The following is a 17,992-nucleotide window of genomic DNA, read 5'->3' on the forward strand; positions in this document are numbered from 1 at the left end:
TGTTGCTTTTAATGAAAATGTCTATAGGCTAAACAAACCTATTACAACACTATAACTACGTATACAGCATGAGGCAAACAAGACCTACTGTAACTACGTATACTGCATGAGGCAAACAAGACCTACTGCAACACTGTAACTACGTATACAGCATGAGGCAAACAAGACCTACTGTAACTATGTATACTGCATGAGGCAAACAAGACCTACTGTAACTACGTATACTGCATGAGGCAAACAAGACCTACTGTAACTACATATACTGCATGAGGCAAACAAGACCTACTGCAACACTGTAACTACATATACAGCATGAGGCAAACAAGACCTACTGTAACTACGTATACTGCACGAGGCAAACAAGACCTACTGCAACACTGCAACTACGTATACAGCATGAGGCAAACAAGACCTACTGTAACTACGTATACTGCATGAGGCAAACAAGAATTACTGCAACACTGTAACTACATATACTGCATGAGTCAGCCAATACTCTGCAGCATCAATGTTAAATGAAGCTATGAGCCACTGAGATTTATCCCACTATTCAAGCTAAGATTGAAAATCACTTGAAAACTGATGATTTATCATTTATGGTAAATTTTTTCAGACATTATTCAGCTAACAAGTTCTTATATAAATAGACTTTATTCCAGTTCAGCTAATACAATAATTATACATGTATATATGTAACAAAAATGGTTTTCAGATCACAACTAAATCTACAAAGCTGTGTACAAGTGAGAAAATTTTTGCTACATAAATTCGTACACTTTACAATCACGTTCATGTTGGTCCGTCATCTCTGTCTTCACAGGAAAATACATCAAGCTTCATATTATCAAAAATACAAAATACACATTTACCATTTTAGGGTGGATAGAATGTTCACATCTGATATCACAAAAAGCTCCTTCTTACCATAGTCTGATATTATGTCATCACAGTATTAGCTATATAAATGTGACCTAGGTAAGACCTTTAGGCAGATATACCAGAGTTTCCTTTCATTTCTTTTTTACCTCACTCTGTTGCACATAACAGTCTACAAGCTACTCTCAACAACACAGCTGAAATGCACTCAAGTGCGTTAAAACTGCAAGATTCGTTCAAAAAATTGCAGTTCCCTACTGCCTCTGATTAACTTCAATTCATACCTATTGCTTTACCAGGTCTTTTTGCAGTGCCTTATATTGTGTACATTCACAACACTGTGATGAAAGCTAAGCCATGTCAGTGTTCAAAAACATTTTATCATTTACTGTGAAAAACAGGACCTGGTAAAATACCCCTGTGGCAATTTTAAAACTACATGTAATTGGAGCAAGAAAATACCACGGGATAAAACATGATGCGGTAACCATAAAACCAGGTATCAGCCATAAATTCATGAGGCAGCCATAAAACAGGTATCAGCCATAAATTCATGAGGCAGCCATAAAACAGGTATCAGCCATAAATTCATGAGGCAGCCTTGAGATCAGGTGGCAGAAATAAGATCACATGTCAACCCCGAGATCAAGAAGCAGCCATAAGATCATGTGGCTGTCCTGAAATCAAGCAGCACCTGAGATCAGGTGGCAGTCTGCGGATCACGTGGCAGCCGTGAGATAAGGTCGCAACCATAAGATCAGATGGCAGCCATAAAATCAGGTGGCAACCCAAAGGGCAGGTGGCAGAAATAAGATCATGAGGCAGAAAGATGATGTAGCAGAAATATGATTACGTGGCAACAATAAGATCAAATGGGCACTGGAGGGACTCCTAAATTTAGCTGTGTATACACAACACTCTGCTCCTTTCCTACATTCGCAACATTAAATGTGGAATCATATGGAACTGGTAAAGTCATGGAAAATACAAAATCAACAAACTTTCATTCAAGAGTGTACAACTTACTACTAAAGCTCCAATCTCTATTTATATATGTCAATTTTCCGAAAACCCTTCTCATTTCTCCTATTGTCTTGGGAAAATTTAACCTAGAACATGTTCAAGTTTTTTGCCCTCCAAAAAAGTGCAAAAACTCACCAGCACTGGAAAATACAGACAATGACAGTTCTGAAAACTATGGATACCCAAATAATCATAAAATGCTCTGCACAGCTCTTGCAGTCAAATGCCTTAATGCTTCAGACAAACATTTCTTATGGCAGCAAGTGCCAGTCTATCTCATTTACCATAAAAATCACATAAAAATATCCCTTTACTATATTCACATTCATACAGGATTGGCCATCACTTTTACAGAGTTAAAACTCCTTTTATGGGCCAGCATAACAATGTTCCAACACTGGCAGACAGGGACACTATGTCTCTTTCACCAGGGGAGACAACTCTAGTCTTTCCTCTGGTCAAGGATTTTGAGCACGTCTGCAGAACCTTGCTGGGCTGTTTTCACAGCCTGGTCAATCTCTTCACGCACCTGAAATAAAAACATAATGAAATAATTAAGGTAATTTACTTATAATAATAATAATAATAATGATGTTCACATAAAAGGCTGTCATGCACCTATCATGGGAAGGTAATTTTTTCCAGAGCCAGGTGAAAACAAGAAGTTTTAACACACTATTCAAGGAAATTTCTAAAATGTTTGGGCCAAACTTCAGCATACCAAAACTACTTTTTGATGTTAATATTTTTATCTTTAGTTTTGTCTTTGCTCACCTTATTTTTGTAGCTTTCGTCTTTGATATCACTTAAGTTTGTTATCACATTATGAAAAGTTCCCCACACTCCCGTTTCCAGGCTACGGGCTCCCACCTGTGGAGAAAAGGAACAATGAGAATTAAAAAGTCAGCAATCACACATCACCCAGACTCATGCAAGGATATTCCCATCATCCTGTACAAAATTCACACAGAATATCCTGTAACTATGCAAAATGTACCACACATGTATATGTCTAAAAAAAAAAGGCATCTCATCAATATCTTGGGCATTTTTGTCAGGAATGTACATGTAAAGTTTTGTGTATATTTTATTGTGTCCTTTAAAATATCTTAGACCATCCTACCCGTAAGTCTGACATACAGCTGATGTTGCCCAACCGAGACTATCTTACCTGTTAGTCTGACCTACAGTTGATGTTTCCCACCTGAGACTATCTTACCTGTAAGTCTGACATACAGCTGATGTCTACCTGAGACCATCTTACCTGTAAGTCTGACTTAGAGTTGATATTGCCCACCTGATACTGTCTTACCTGTAAGTGTGACCTATAGCTGATGTCTACCCGAGACCATCTTACCTGTAAGTCTGATCTACAGTTGATATTGCCAACTTCAGCCAGTTCCTTCAGAGTGGGCCACAGGGAGTTAGCTATACGAGCTACAGTCAGGGGAACCTGGACAGCAGTTTGCAGACCCTGCTGCATAGCCTGATCACGTCTGGAGATGATAAAAACACGGGGGCAATCAACAACAACAGTACAACCAGCAGAGCTTCATTTATGTCTGTACACACCTCTACCTTGTCAATCCTATCTCTTGCTCTCACTTGTAATAGAGGGGTATGCATGTGTGGTTAGTCCAAAGGGCCATAACCCTGAGTGTGGGAAGCTGGCCAGTAGAGGGCTCAGGGGAAGAGAGGAGCATGGGAGAGGGAGAGGATGACCAGCAGTTTTTATGTGTGTATGGTGGTGGCCACATGTGTTTTGTAGTGTCTTGTAAAGGAAGTCTTTTGTGGTGAATACAAGGATTACATGTACCCGTACTGGATGTGTTGTTGACTTTTTTCATGGTAGCAGAGCGAAACACAACACTCACCATGAAATGACAGCGATACGCTGACATCCAAACCCACCCAAGAACACAATTCACAAGAATAATCCAATCCTGTTCATTCAGTTTTCTATATTTTACATACGATTCACACTGGTAGACTGACTCTAACAACATCATGTTACAAATGGACATCACTCTCTTGCTGTAAGTTTGTATCTCGAAACCTGCGTACTGGAGGTCCGAGCTGCTTTCAGACAGGGGGTCATCAGGTACAATGTACATGTCAATAGTGTACTCCATGCACTTCCAACCCCCATAAGACAGATCAATGTCATATTAACTAAACAATACTTTAATGCAGTCTTGCGCACTAAAAAAAATAACTGGTAGGTGGAAGGTCTGTCAGCAACCTGTGGATGGTTGTGGGTTTCCCCAGGGTTCTGTCCGGTTTCCTCCCAACATAATGCTGGCCATCGTCGTATAAATGAAATATTCTTGAGTACGGCGTAAAACACTGATCAAAAAAATAAATAAATAAATAAATAAATAAATAGCTGAGAATACTCACACTTCTCTTTCTGCTTCTGTTTTCTGGGGCATTTTAAGAGCAAGCTACGGAAAAAAATAACCATGTATCAGTGGAGAATATGCTGGGAAATGTCGTTACTGCACTGACCTTGAATCTTCTAAAGCAAAAACTCACATTCAAGTCACTTATCAGTACTTTATTACACTTTTTGTAGATTTTATTTATTGGTGAGAACAGGATTTGAACTCTAATCTCTAGACACTAATTCAGGGCCCTGTTCCTCTATGCCAAGTACTAAATGTAATGATGCTAGCGTTACACTTACTACTGATGACATTAGTTAAATGACAATGTTTGACAGCTTTCAAATCACAGAAGCTTTGACAATTACCATGTATGTCCTTACCATGTATTCACTAAAAGCAGCTGCATCTGCGTCTATAAATGGCGTCAAATCCTTCATGGCTTTGTACAGAGGAGGTATCAATCCACGCATCTTCGTGTCCAGACTCGCAAACTTCTTGTTTCCATATGTCAGGAACCCAACCATACTGCCCAGTGCTGCCCCCTGGTAAAGGAAACACCACATGGGGCATAACTCCATGATCAGATGAAGTTGTTTCTTGTTCACAGGAAATGCTACTCATGTATTTAATTAATCACAAATTATTTCTGACACTATGACATAAAAATAAAATCTAGTAGACATTACATTTTCACTTCACCTAACACAACTTATGTGATATATGAGGTGCAAAATATCTCTGAAAATAAAAATCTAAAAATAAGTGAATTAAAGCAATTTAAAGGGATACAGAATCGACACAATTAAACCCTGCAGCCTTGGTCACACTTGAATAAATCTGCCATACCTAGAATTCAGCTTAGGCGAGGCATAGCCTGGACTTGCCTATCTCTCAAGCCAGCCAACCAGAATTGATTCTGTATCCCCTTAAGTCAGACTTTTCAATTGGCAGATGATGATTTCTCAATTTTTAACTTTTCTTTACCTTAAAATCCATAGCTTATCTGTTAGAAATCAGATATAAAGTGATAATCTTAATGACAAGATAACCTTAAATTAACCTCTGCTAGCATGTTAATAAAGCGGGGCCAAATAACGGTCCACAGACAACCTACACGAAGGGAGGTAATTTAGTCATCCTTACCAAAGCTGCGGAAAGGGCTGCAACAGAGCCACCCCCAGGGGAAGGGGTGCGGGAACCCACTGTCAGGATAAACTCCTTCAGACCCATGGACACCAGGGGCCCCTCACGATCTTCCTGGACCATGTACCTGAAGTGTGTGATGTACTGACTGATATACACATATATGTAATTACACCAATACTCTTTATATGCCATCAAAATGTGATTACCATAAATAATCCAAAATTATACATACATTCAGAGCAATATCCAGAACAACTATTCAGGATTACACGTACATTCAGAGCAATATCCAGAACAACTATTCAGGATTACACATACATTCAGAGCAATATCCAGAACAACTATTCAGGGTTACACGTACATTCAGAGCAATATCCAGAACAACTATTCAGGATTACACGTACATTCAGAGCAATATCCAGAACAACTATTCAGGATTACACGTACATTCAGAGCAATATCCAGAACAACTATTCAGGATTACACGTACATTCAGAGCAATATCCAGAACAACTATTCAGGATTACACGTACATTCAGAGCAATATCCAGAACAACTATTCAGAATTACTTGTACATTTAGAGCAATATCCAGAACACCTATTCAGGATAACACGTACATTCAGAGCAATATCCAGAACAACTATTCAGAATTACTTGTACATTCAGAGCAATATCCAGAACAACTATTCAGGATTACACGTACATTCAGAGCAATATCCAGAACAACTATTCAGGATTACACGTACATTCAGAGCAATATCCAGAACAACTATTCAGAATTACTTGTACATTTAGAGCAATATCCAGAACACCTATTCAGGCCTACCTTTACAGTTTAGCTGAAGAGCTCAAGAAAACACTAGTGTACTTACTCTATGATTCTCTCTTTGGGATTAAATGATCCAAAGGAATTAAGTCCTAATCTGTTAATTACCTGAAATAAAAAATATCACAAGGACTTCTATTCATATTAGGAAATGAACTGCTTATGTTATCATTACATTATCAGACAAAACTAAACTAAACTATGTATTGTAAACACATGATTATTTCTCTCTCTCTTCATCTGTTTGAGGACTAAAGTCTTATTCCACAATATATCACTTATATCACAATGGTAAGTTTTATATGGGTGGAAGAAAGTAGTGGGGATGGGGGTGGGGGAGGGGGGTAGGCCCTTTGCAAGCAAGTGACCCACTTTCCCATGTCTCACCCGCTTATTTTCATCAAAGAGAGATCTCAACATGTACATGTGTGCCACATTTGTGGACGGCAAGCGGTCTCCAAAAACTTTATCAAAGATCATCAAGCGAGCTCTGTCGACTGCTTATTGCCACCTGAACAAGGCCACGAGAAAACTGGAGGCCAGACAATCTCAGCAAATGCCTGTCAGGTCCTACACTACATTACACCTGAAAAAGGCCACGAGAAAACTGGAGGCCAGACAATCTGAGCAAATGCCTGTAGGTCCTACGCTACACTACACACACTGAACAATATTTGTTCATATTTAGTCGTTTATGAAGCAGTGGACTGACCAGTGTAAGTTTTTGGTCCTCTTCCAGGATGAAGAGCTTCTCTTGCTCCATATAGTAGTCTGCCACCTGGAGTAAAGACTTGAGAGGGACCAGCCCCACGATCTGTGACCCAACCACTGCCAGATTCAGCTCCTGTCATCATCATGATAACATTTATCATCATCATCATAATATTTATGGTCATCACAATATTCATCATCATAACATTCATCATCATCCTAGCATTCATCATCCTCATTCATCATCATCCTAACATTCAATGTCATCCTTAACATTCATCATCATCATAACATTCATCATCATCCTAGCATTCATCATCACCATAACATTCATCATCATCCTAGCATTCATCATCATCCTAGCATTCATCATCATCCTCATTCCTCATCATCCTAACATTCAATATCATCCTTAACATTCATCATCATCATAGCATTCATCACCATCCTAGCATTCATCACCATCCTATCATTCATCATTCTATCATTGATCATCCTATCATTCATCATCATCCTCATTCCTCATCATCCTAACATTCAATATCATCCTTAACATTCATCATCATAACATTCATCATCATCCTAGCATTCATCATCATCATCATAACATTCATCATCATCCTAGCATTCATCATCATCCTCATTCTTCATCATCCTAACATTCAATATCATCCTTAACATTCATCATCATCATAGCATTCATCATTATCCTAGCATTCATCACCATCCTATCATTCATCATTCTATCATTGATCATCCTATCATTCATCATCCTAAGATTCAATATCATCCTAAACATTCGTCATCATTCTAAAAATTCATCATCATCCTAACACTCATCAACATCATCACAGCATTCATCATCACTCTAACATTCATCACCATCCTAAAATTCAATATCGTCCTAACTTTCATCATCATCCTAAACTTCATCATCATCACAGCATTCATCATCATCATACTAACATTTATCATCATCATCACAACAATGCACCACACTTTGTAAATAGAAAATATGACAATAAATAATAATACCCTAAATGCTCAATTGCATACGTGTATGATATACGCTGAAGCAATCACAATTTTTCCCCCTTGTCAAAATAAAAAACACACAAAAACACTAGTATATTAAAGACAGATGAATTCGCAAAATTCAAAGCTACAAAGAATGCTATTTTGATTGTCTAGACAGAAACAATATTCTTAAAATTTGACAAAAACAACACTTTTTGGACAAAAGCAAAAATGGTGCATTTAGGGTAGACTAATGACCATTACTTCAGACAAAAACACATATGTATAGGAATCTCCTAAGATATAAAACATGTAGTTGAATAAATGAAAATTAATCAACAGTTTATATTCATAATATCCTATCATTAATGAATTCATAAAATATTACGTTTTATAAATTCTTTAACATTTCAAGAGTATATGTATTACAAGGTACGGAATGTCACTATAAACTGCGATGCTCAGGAAATTAAAAAGTGACCGGCCAGTGTTTTACAAGTTCTACAACACCACTATTCTCACCTGAGCATCTTTGAGAACCTCGTTATAGGCCTGGTGTATAGGTGTGACATCGTGGTCTGTCAGATTGAGTGACACCTGCGCCATGTTACCTTCCTCTAGATACCAGCCAATCCCCTGTACTGACTTGAGCCGACCCGGCTGTAAAAGGGAACGTGATTAGAGGGTTGGTAATAAAAAGTCTCACAATGATGATAGAGACACGGAGATTGGCTTAAAATAAAAACTTCAAAGTTGAAGAAGAAGAAGCTATTTCCAAGACTTTAACTGTGTCCCGTGATAAATGCAGGAAATTAAGCATGAATGATGTTGGTTTTCAAACTTGATCTGAGGGGGCAACAAAAAATTTTAGCGAAATTGGAGAATATTTGAAGTTAGTGCACCAAAGATTCTACAAAGTGAAGGAGCATATCAAAATCAGATAATACTTAAAGGAGTTATTGCAACAACGCCAAATCAGACAAATAAACAGACAGACAGACAGGCAGACCTAAATTAATATCCCTCCTTTTTCAAAAAAACATGTGGAATAAAGAAATTATGATGTACAGTTTTATATTTTTCAACACACATTATCTGTGTTAAATTTAGTTAAAAGAGTCTCCCTAAACTTTGCACATCAGGGAGGTTACATGAACTTGCTTCTGACTCATCTTCCCCACCTCTTGCGGGCCTCTGCCCTGCTCTCTGATGTTCAGGGCAATCCTATGAGCCTGTTCTTTTGTCCCCAGCACGTTGATGTTGTAGGCAATCAGAAACTTTCGGGCACCAACTGCTGTGGCACCCCAACATGGAATGAACTCAGACGGGCCAAAATCTGGCTTCCACTCCTCTTGTACAATCTGTTACCATGGAAACAAACATAAATGATAAACCTGAATTCTTTTCTTTGTTTATTTGAATGTTGTTTTCATGAATTAATGACATAATCAAGAATTTTTTTACTTCTTTGATGGTCGTCAGGTTGATGGGTTGAAAACTAACAATCTTTGGCACGCAACTGACAAACTTATCAACAGAACTGCATGCCATGCTGTTGGAAGACAAATCATCCTCAAAAAATATAGAGCCCTGTAAACAACCCTGCTAGCCCTGTAGCAGTAAAAAATCGAAAACGAAATAAAACTGAAAATCCACCTTTTTATTTTATCCAAGCTTAATTCTTTATATGATTTTCCTATTTTTCAAGGCTTTTCAATCATGTACAGATAATTTTGTCTTCTCAGGAACAATTGCCCCTGACTGTTTACATTTCCCACAAATCAGGTGATTTTTCAGTTTTATTTTTTTTTCATACCCTCCTACGACAATGAAAAAGATGCATTGTGCCTGTAAAACAAAAATCTAAATTGGTGTGGCCTTAGCACCTTACCACAGAGCCAGCTCCAACCCTCCATGGCAAAAACAGTGAATTATCAAGATTAAAATATGTGGCGTGCATATTTATTTATTTATTTGATTGGAGTTGATCCGTCCTCAAATATATTTCACTTATATAACAGCGGCCAGAATTATGGTGGCAGCAAAATCCAAGACAATCCACAGGTTGCTGGCAGACCTTCTCTTGTACAGCATGAGATAGACTTGAACTCACAGCTATCAAATTAGTGAGAGACTTCTTTATCTTTGTGCTGTGGTAATATAAGTGTATTTTTATGTAAGAAATGTCACGTGTTAGTACATCAGTACTCACTCTCTCTGTCAATCCTTCGTACTCTCCCTGTCGGACTTGAGGTAAAGTTTTACGGTGCTCCTGATTAGATGCCTCTCCGTACAAGAACACTGTGAAAACCATTAACACCAATATTTATAATGTTTTTTCTTTTTTTTTTCTCACCCTATAGTCACACTTTACTCTGTGTGTAGGTTCATATCTACTCACTTTATTGTGTTAAATCATTCATTTTTCACAAGTTCCTTTCCAAGCTCTGTACAAGAGACCCTTGTACTATAATCTACAAACTACATGTTCAAGGCCAGGTTTGAACCTCCACCACATGTGTGAGTCAGCAGTTCAATGGCAAGCACCTGTAACCACTAGATGGCAGCCCATTCCCGCCCTACATGCAGTTTGACACATACATGAATCATAGCTACAGACTGCATGGCATACCACCTAATTACATGTACCTATTCAAATGAGCGTCTCACTTATTCACCACAGGCAATTAGACAACAGGTATATGCATAATGACAATGACAACCCAGCTGTGGACATTACATGCAAATGAGCAACTACAGGGTATTGTTCCCAGAACAGTATCACTTCACACAAACATATCGTATTCATGGATTTAATTGGTGAAGGATACATGTATAATGTTTAAATTATGCGTGTGGAAGTCTAGAGTTATTTTCAGTCCACTGTTTAATATCACTGATACATGTGTTACTTTCCGATCACCCTCAAGCCATTAAAATTTCTTCCCTGACAAAACTGTTCATTTTGTTGTATTCACAGACTTGTATTGACCCAAAGAGAAAAACATGATAAAAACCACAACAAAATAGAAATGGCAATAATTTTGTTGAAAATAGACAAAATGGCCAAATACTCAAATAAAGCCCGTACGTGTATTGAGTTTCACAGACGAATAACCAAACTGTTTGGTTAACTCTCTGCTCTGTAACTTGCACTAATGGTAAATCTACACACCAAGTTTCAATTTGATACAACAAACCTTTCTAGAAAAGCGTTCAGCAAAACTACAAAAGTCCAAAACAAAAAGAGCCCCAATTTGAATAATTCAAACATGTAAGTTGTCATTGTTAAGCCATGAACAATTTCAATTTAATATTATGAATCGTTTCAAAAATAAAAAGTTTGGAAAAATTATTAGTGACAGGCTTACTTAGGAGATGTAAACTTGTAGTCCTCTCCAGTACTGGAATGGGACAACTGTATCTCACCTAAAGTTTGGTTCCCGAATTCCTCAACCATTTCCCCGTAGGAAAGGGCAAATTTCAGCGCAATTTATGCACACTTATAATTAGATTTTGGAGAGAAAACTTCATTGGTTGGACTGGCCAGTTTCCATGCTTCACAAACAGTATAATCTGATCAACCTACACAGGCTAATGCCTTCAGATTATACTTGAACACCTGCACACATGCGAAAAGGTTGAAGAATTACAGTATGGAAACTGCACTTTCAGAAGCATATGTAGGCCATAAAATGGCACTTTTGATGCGAACACGTAATTTTTCTGATAAAAAAAAAATTGATCAAACTTCACAAAAATCTCTTAATAAGGTAGATGAATCAGTCAGAATAAGGAAAATGCTTCACATGAAAACTGTTCAACTTTAGGTGAAATACAGTAACATGAATAATAAAGAAAAGAGACTCCAAGGCAACGCGCTTACAACTACACACATTGCACAAACACCTAGTAACTTGCGTTCATTTTTAAAAAGAGATCCATTTAATTCTAATTACATCCAAGAGAGATCCATTAATTCTAATTACATTCATGTTTATGTACAATTTTTCAATGCCCAACACATGTAAAACACAGATATAAATGACGATGGCCTCACTTCTGTTGAACACGCAGAGTTCACAGCCATGTACTTATGAGAGCAAACAGCGAGTGCGAGATAATTTATATACTTAAAGGGCACTCATGCGTGAAATGAACACTACAAAAGCGACTATTTAATCACACATGAATTTGTTCAACAAAGTTGACACGTGTGTATGTGCATAGGTAAATAAAGTCCAATCTGCCCACACACTCATAATCAGTAGATCATCAAGATTGAAATTAAATCCCTGAACTGGATTTCTGAAGGTCAAACGGCACTATACAGCTCAAGGACAGTTTTGTTTGTCAGACTTCTTACACGTTCGATTTATGACCTAAAACTTCAACCAAATTACAACGTTGCACATTTTACCTGATTCTGAGCTCATTTAGAAGCTGGGATGACGGGCCATTTGAAAAATGCAAATATCAGAACCAAAACTAACGTTTTATTACATTTATTTCATTCTAAAATGTATTTTTTGAGGCGAAAAATTTAGATCACTTACCCTATGCATTAGGGTTTACTTACTTGATAGGAGTTTTACTTGTGCTCAGCCATAGTTCACTTAATACCAGTGAAAGGAAACCTTCGCATTAGGATAAGACTAACATTCCGGTGGAGGTTTCAACTGAATGAGGTATTCCAGTTTCAAAGTCTTACCTTTCAACTCATCAGGATGAAAATTATCTCAGTTTTATGCTCAACTCTTAAGAAATTTACACAATATCAATGTCTGTTTTTTGCATATATGCCCTAGCCTTTGACTCATTTAATTGTTGTTTTACACTGTACTCAAGAATATTTCACTAATACAACGACGGCCAGCATTATGGTGGGAGGAAACCGGGCAGAGTCCGGGGTAAACTCCCAGCCATCTGTAGATTGCTGCCAGATCTTCCCAGGTATGGCCGAAGGGAAGCCAGTATGTGCTGGATATGTGTCCCAGAAGGATTTCTACTTTTCCTTAATGTTATATCATTCAAAAAGGCATCATGTCCCTGGTCATGCACACACCCAATGATACAGTGAAAAATGACGCTGCACTTTGATGTACTGTACTTGTGATTGCTGCAAAACTGCCTTACATAATGTCTTCTCTGCTTTAACAATTTACATCAAGTAATCCAAGCATCTTATCTGACAATATTCTGGTTAAGTTGCACCTCGATACAGACTTTATTTATTTCGCTGGTGTTTTACACCGTACTCAAGAATACTTCACTTGTATGACGACCAGCATTATGGTGGGAGGAAACTAGGCAGAGCGGTACAGAGTTTAAGTTCTTAATAAAAAGTTTTTCAATATCTGTAGCAATCTTTATCCTTTTCTTCTATAGAGAAGATCATAAACGATAGCATATTACATGTCATGTCCATAAATAATTTTACAGGCATGTTCTGCTGTTTTTTCTTTTCATATGGCTTTCATTTGTTTTGATATATTTCCCGTTATGAGTGAAACACAAAAAAACAGTGCTGAAATTAAAAAAAGTTGTGTAGCATCACAAAATTACATTAAAATGAATCCTGGCAAGATAATAGAAGCAGGCATATGCATATAAACTAATTCTTTGATAAAGTTATGCGACATTAAGTCTTCTACATGTACCAGAGGTCACACTACATGTACCACAGGTCACACTACATGTACCACAGGTCACACTACATGTACCACAGGTCACACTACATGTACCACAGGTCACACTACATGTACCACAGGTCACACTACATGTACCACAGGTCACACTACATGTACCACAGGTCACTATACATGTACCACAGGTCACTATGTGCATCGAAGCCACTGAAGCGTTACTCGCACATAACCACCACTACAAGCATTTCCACTTCTGGTCGCTATCATACATCTAGTTACATGCACTAGCATTATAATGATTGCATGAAAGCACATCCAGGCCCCTGGATCATGAAGCTGTCTCAGACATAAAGAATACATGAAAAGGTGTTATAAAAGTAATAGAGTACAATCGTCAAAAATAATGAAGACAGACATGCCAAAACAGTTTTCATTTGTGAGGCACATTTTATATTTTGCCATAACCCCTCCATTTTAATAATGTGTATTTCTGTAAATGGTCAGAAATATTCGGAAATGATGTCATCAATGAACATTCATTATACAGGCAACGCGGGACTAGCTTAGCACCCCAAACACCCTCTACCCCCCACCCCGCCCCAACAAAAGCTGTTTTGACAGCTGTCATTATTGACGTCGTCATGGTAAGCTGATTAATGTACGGATTGACAGCTGGGGCTTTAGGTAATCTATAGGCTAAAGGCATCTTTACACCCAAAGAAGAAAGCTGAGAGGCTTTATTGTACTTTTATATGTTAGGCCACATCCTGAAATACACATCTGGAAATAAAAGCATTTCATGTATCCTTTAATTCAGACTTAGGCTGAACATAAAAACTCTTTACTGCTCTACAATTATGAGTTACAGTGAAAATTGTTATTTTAGAACTTTAAGATATTTTAGACATTCATAACAAAAACTGAAAATTAGTGTTTTAAATTTAAATCTAAGTTCAGGAATGATACCAGTAATTTAGACTGTCTGACTTAAGTCTCAAACAGCTCCTGGGGACGATGTCATTTTACATGAAGAATTCACATTATTAACTCTAAGATAAAAACTTTCCTGTCTGCATGACAGTCGTCTGCACAGAGAACTGTTACAGATAGTGCTAGCCATATCTGTATCTTAACAACTATGATCAATGATTGATAAAAGCTAATTTAAGACTACATCAGAACCACAGATCTCTGTCTCAACTATTTGATCATGAGGCAGATCAAAGCAGGGACTGCCTGGTATTTCATGTCACATCAAGTGTTTGATCTAATGTCATGTAACACAAACCTCTCATGTATACTGCAAATCTCCAACACTTTCAAGCACTTTTTTCATTGGAATTTATGCATTATACAACTGTTTTGAAAATGATGCCAAAATTAATTTATCTGTGTCATTAAAGATGCAAATTTCAAGAAACTGCAAATTATTTCTCTACGCCCAATAGTACTCTCAGAATGTTTCGAAACGTTGGTTGCCGAGGCAGTTGAAAAGGTTACAGAATTAGGGTATGTGCATGCAATTTATTATACATTGTACCAACACGTTTTCACATCTTAAACTTGAAAACAAATGGAAAGAATTTAAATTGTGGTTAGTACATCATTTTAATTGTAAGGAATCAGTGTATACATTTTGGGCAAAGCATTTTATTTGTATCTCTGACTGTATTTCTGACTTAAGTCTTAAGACATCTGATATATACGGGCCCAGGTATGGCTGAGGCTTTAAGTTGAGATACTTGTCAAGTACCCATCCGAAGGGCAATGGTTTATTCAGGGCAAGTCAAGCGTCAGACAGTTGCGGTGAGCTATTTTTCTGGACATTGTTCAATGGTCGTCTATCTGACATATTCTACATTTTGGTGTTTTGACATTAACACAACCCTGTGTGTCAGAGACACTTACCCGGGACGCCAAGTTCAGTGGCCAGCCTCTCTGCGAATTCACGCGCACACTCCACACAGTCCTCCATGGTCACATTCTGTACGGGAATGAATGGGCACACGTCCAGCGCCCCCATACGAGGGTGCTCACCTGTGAAGAGGGACACAAGTTACGCACCTCACATAACAATCTTGATCAGAAACTTGATCAGACACAGGTTTTACACCTCAACTTGACTGACTTGATCTGACACAAGTCATACACCTCAACATGATTGATTTGATCAGACACAAGGTATATCCTTCAACATCACAGACTTGATCAGACACAAGTCCTGTACACCTCAATATGACAGGCTTGCTCAGACAAGTCCAGTACACCTCAACATGACTGACTTGATCAGACACCAGCTATACACCTCAACATCACAGACTTGATCATACAAGAGTTATTTATTCATTCACTTATTTACTTGACTGAAGTCATACAATGCATTCAGGAATATTACACTTATATGATGGCAGTCGGCATGACAGTGGGAGGAAACAGGTAGGGCAGAGCCTGGGGGAAACCCACAACCATCTTCCCATATAAGACCCAGTGTTCTATGGTTTGTAGGTTTGTAGGATTTTTTTTCTGTTGTTATTTCATGTCATACTGAAGATTTTCACTTATATGCTTAAATAATGGCCAGAGAATAGAGACTGTGGAGAGATTTATCACTTTGGAAGTTGACTGGGCAACTTCTGGGTGAAGATCATGAAGAATTACATGTAGGTTGAACTGAGAGGATTGCGGGGAGTCTGGGCAGGGTCTGGGAGGAGAGTGAACAGAGACTGGGAGCAGTGAGCAGGCCTTGGGACGAGGAGTGTGTGGGAAGAATCTAAGCAGGGTGTGGGAAGAGATTGAACAGGGTCTGGGAGGAGACTGAACAGGGTCTGAGAGCAGTGAGCAGGGTCTGAGCAGACCAGGACAAAGTGTGGGGGGAGGCTTAGCAGGGCCTGAGAGGAGCCTCAGCAGGATCTTGGAGAAGACTTACACGGTCTGGGAGGAGACTGATTAGGGTCTGGAGGTGACTAAGCAGGCACTAGGAGGGGCCTCAGTAGGATCTGGGAGAAGGGCTGGATGAGACGGATGAGTTCAACCATTCTGAGAGGAGACTTTGAGGTAAAGCAGGGTACTAGGAGTATCTAACAAAGTACCAGTGAACTTACTGGTGAAATGTCACTGAAAAATGACAACCAATGCATCCTTACCACTGTGTCGAGACATGTCAATAAGCTGATATGCAGCTCTGGCTCCACTTAAGGCACCCTCGACGATCGCCTCCGGAGGTCCAACAAAAGTGTAGACCGTCCGATTGGTGGACATGCCTGGGTCTACATCCAGTAAATTGCATCCTTCTGTGGAACCAATAGCGTTGGCTATTGCCTCAATGACCTGAATAATAGACGGAAGGTAATTACATGCATTATAAAGTCAGAACAGTTACATTTGCCACTTTATACTTATACACAGATCAGCTATCCTTTGTGATGAGAGAAGAGAAGAGGCCAACTACAATGTTTCACTGTGGTTTTTACCACACATACTACTGATTAAGCAATTAGAAAAAGCTATGGATTATATGTTGTCAAACGCAGGCTATATTTGCATATGCTGGAAGGTCATTCAGTTCATCTGGTTATCTTCATTATTCAATAAAATAAATAAATTGATAGTTTTCAGAAGAAAAAAAAAACAAATGAAACTTAAATAAATTTAAATAATATTAGACATACATTCACAGCCACTCAACACTAAAATATTGTGACACACACTTTCTACCTTTAAATAATAAATCATGTACATATACATCTTTTGTCCATACTTTAAATTCTCCACATATACCCCATATTGTAGAACATTAAATAAAATCAAAGTTTATTTTTTATTGCACTGTTAAATTTAAAACACTGTCAGACATAATAAACTGAAGTAATGCACGCTTAAAACAGTGAAACTAGGCATACACGATGCCATTTTGTTGTATGTATGTATGTGTGCAGAACAACTGTTTACAATAACCATGGCATTATTGATCAGGCCGCTAATAAGCATAGCGATAGGTAGCGTGCTCGGCCATAAGTCTGGCTACTGTATGCCAACACAGCCCGTAATAACTGCAGACTATCGTGTCACTTTATCTGCCTATGTACACAAGTGACTCACTGCATATTTCAGCTCTCACCTCTTTATGTCGGCCCTCAGAAAAGTTAGGCACACATTCCACTATCCTTGCCATTGCAATCCGCCCGTAACGATGTCTGTTTTCCAAAAGTTTCACATCTAAAGACAGGTGTCAAAACAGTTTTCGTTCCCACGGTCACAACTTCGACCAACGCATGTCGCTTTCCAAAATGCTGTCTGCTATAAACGTCTTGGTTTTACGCCAACACTTCTTGGTGACGTCACATGATCTGTGTTCTT

The 17,992-nt window shown here is 38.3% G+C and overlaps 1 protein-coding gene across 1 annotated transcript; it reads right to left on the reverse strand.

The window, feature by feature from the left end:
• Window positions 1–333: 333 nt before the first annotated feature.
• LOC135477694 (formimidoyltransferase-cyclodeaminase-like) lies at window positions 334–17,880 on the reverse strand. The gene is made up of 14 exons (XM_064757885.1): window positions 17,754–17,880; window positions 16,780–16,963; window positions 15,545–15,673; window positions 10,201–10,289; window positions 9,170–9,349; window positions 8,511–8,648; window positions 6,973–7,104; window positions 6,307–6,368; window positions 5,430–5,556; window positions 4,667–4,828; window positions 4,300–4,343; window positions 3,257–3,395; window positions 2,674–2,769; window positions 334–2,428 (listed from the first exon to the last, which is right to left on the reverse strand). The coding sequence occupies exons 1-14, from the start codon at window positions 17,805–17,807 to the stop codon at window positions 2,342–2,344; spliced, it is 1,623 nt and encodes a 540-aa protein (XP_064613955.1). The 5' UTR covers window positions 17,808–17,880; the 3' UTR covers window positions 334–2,341.
• Between the last annotated feature and the right edge of the window lie 112 nt (window positions 17,881–17,992).

The sequence above is a fragment of the Liolophura sinensis genome, chromosome 11 (assembly GCF_032854445.1).
Source record: "Liolophura sinensis isolate JHLJ2023 chromosome 11, CUHK_Ljap_v2, whole genome shotgun sequence".
NCBI lineage: Eukaryota > Metazoa > Mollusca > Polyplacophora > Chitonida > Chitonidae > Liolophura > Liolophura sinensis.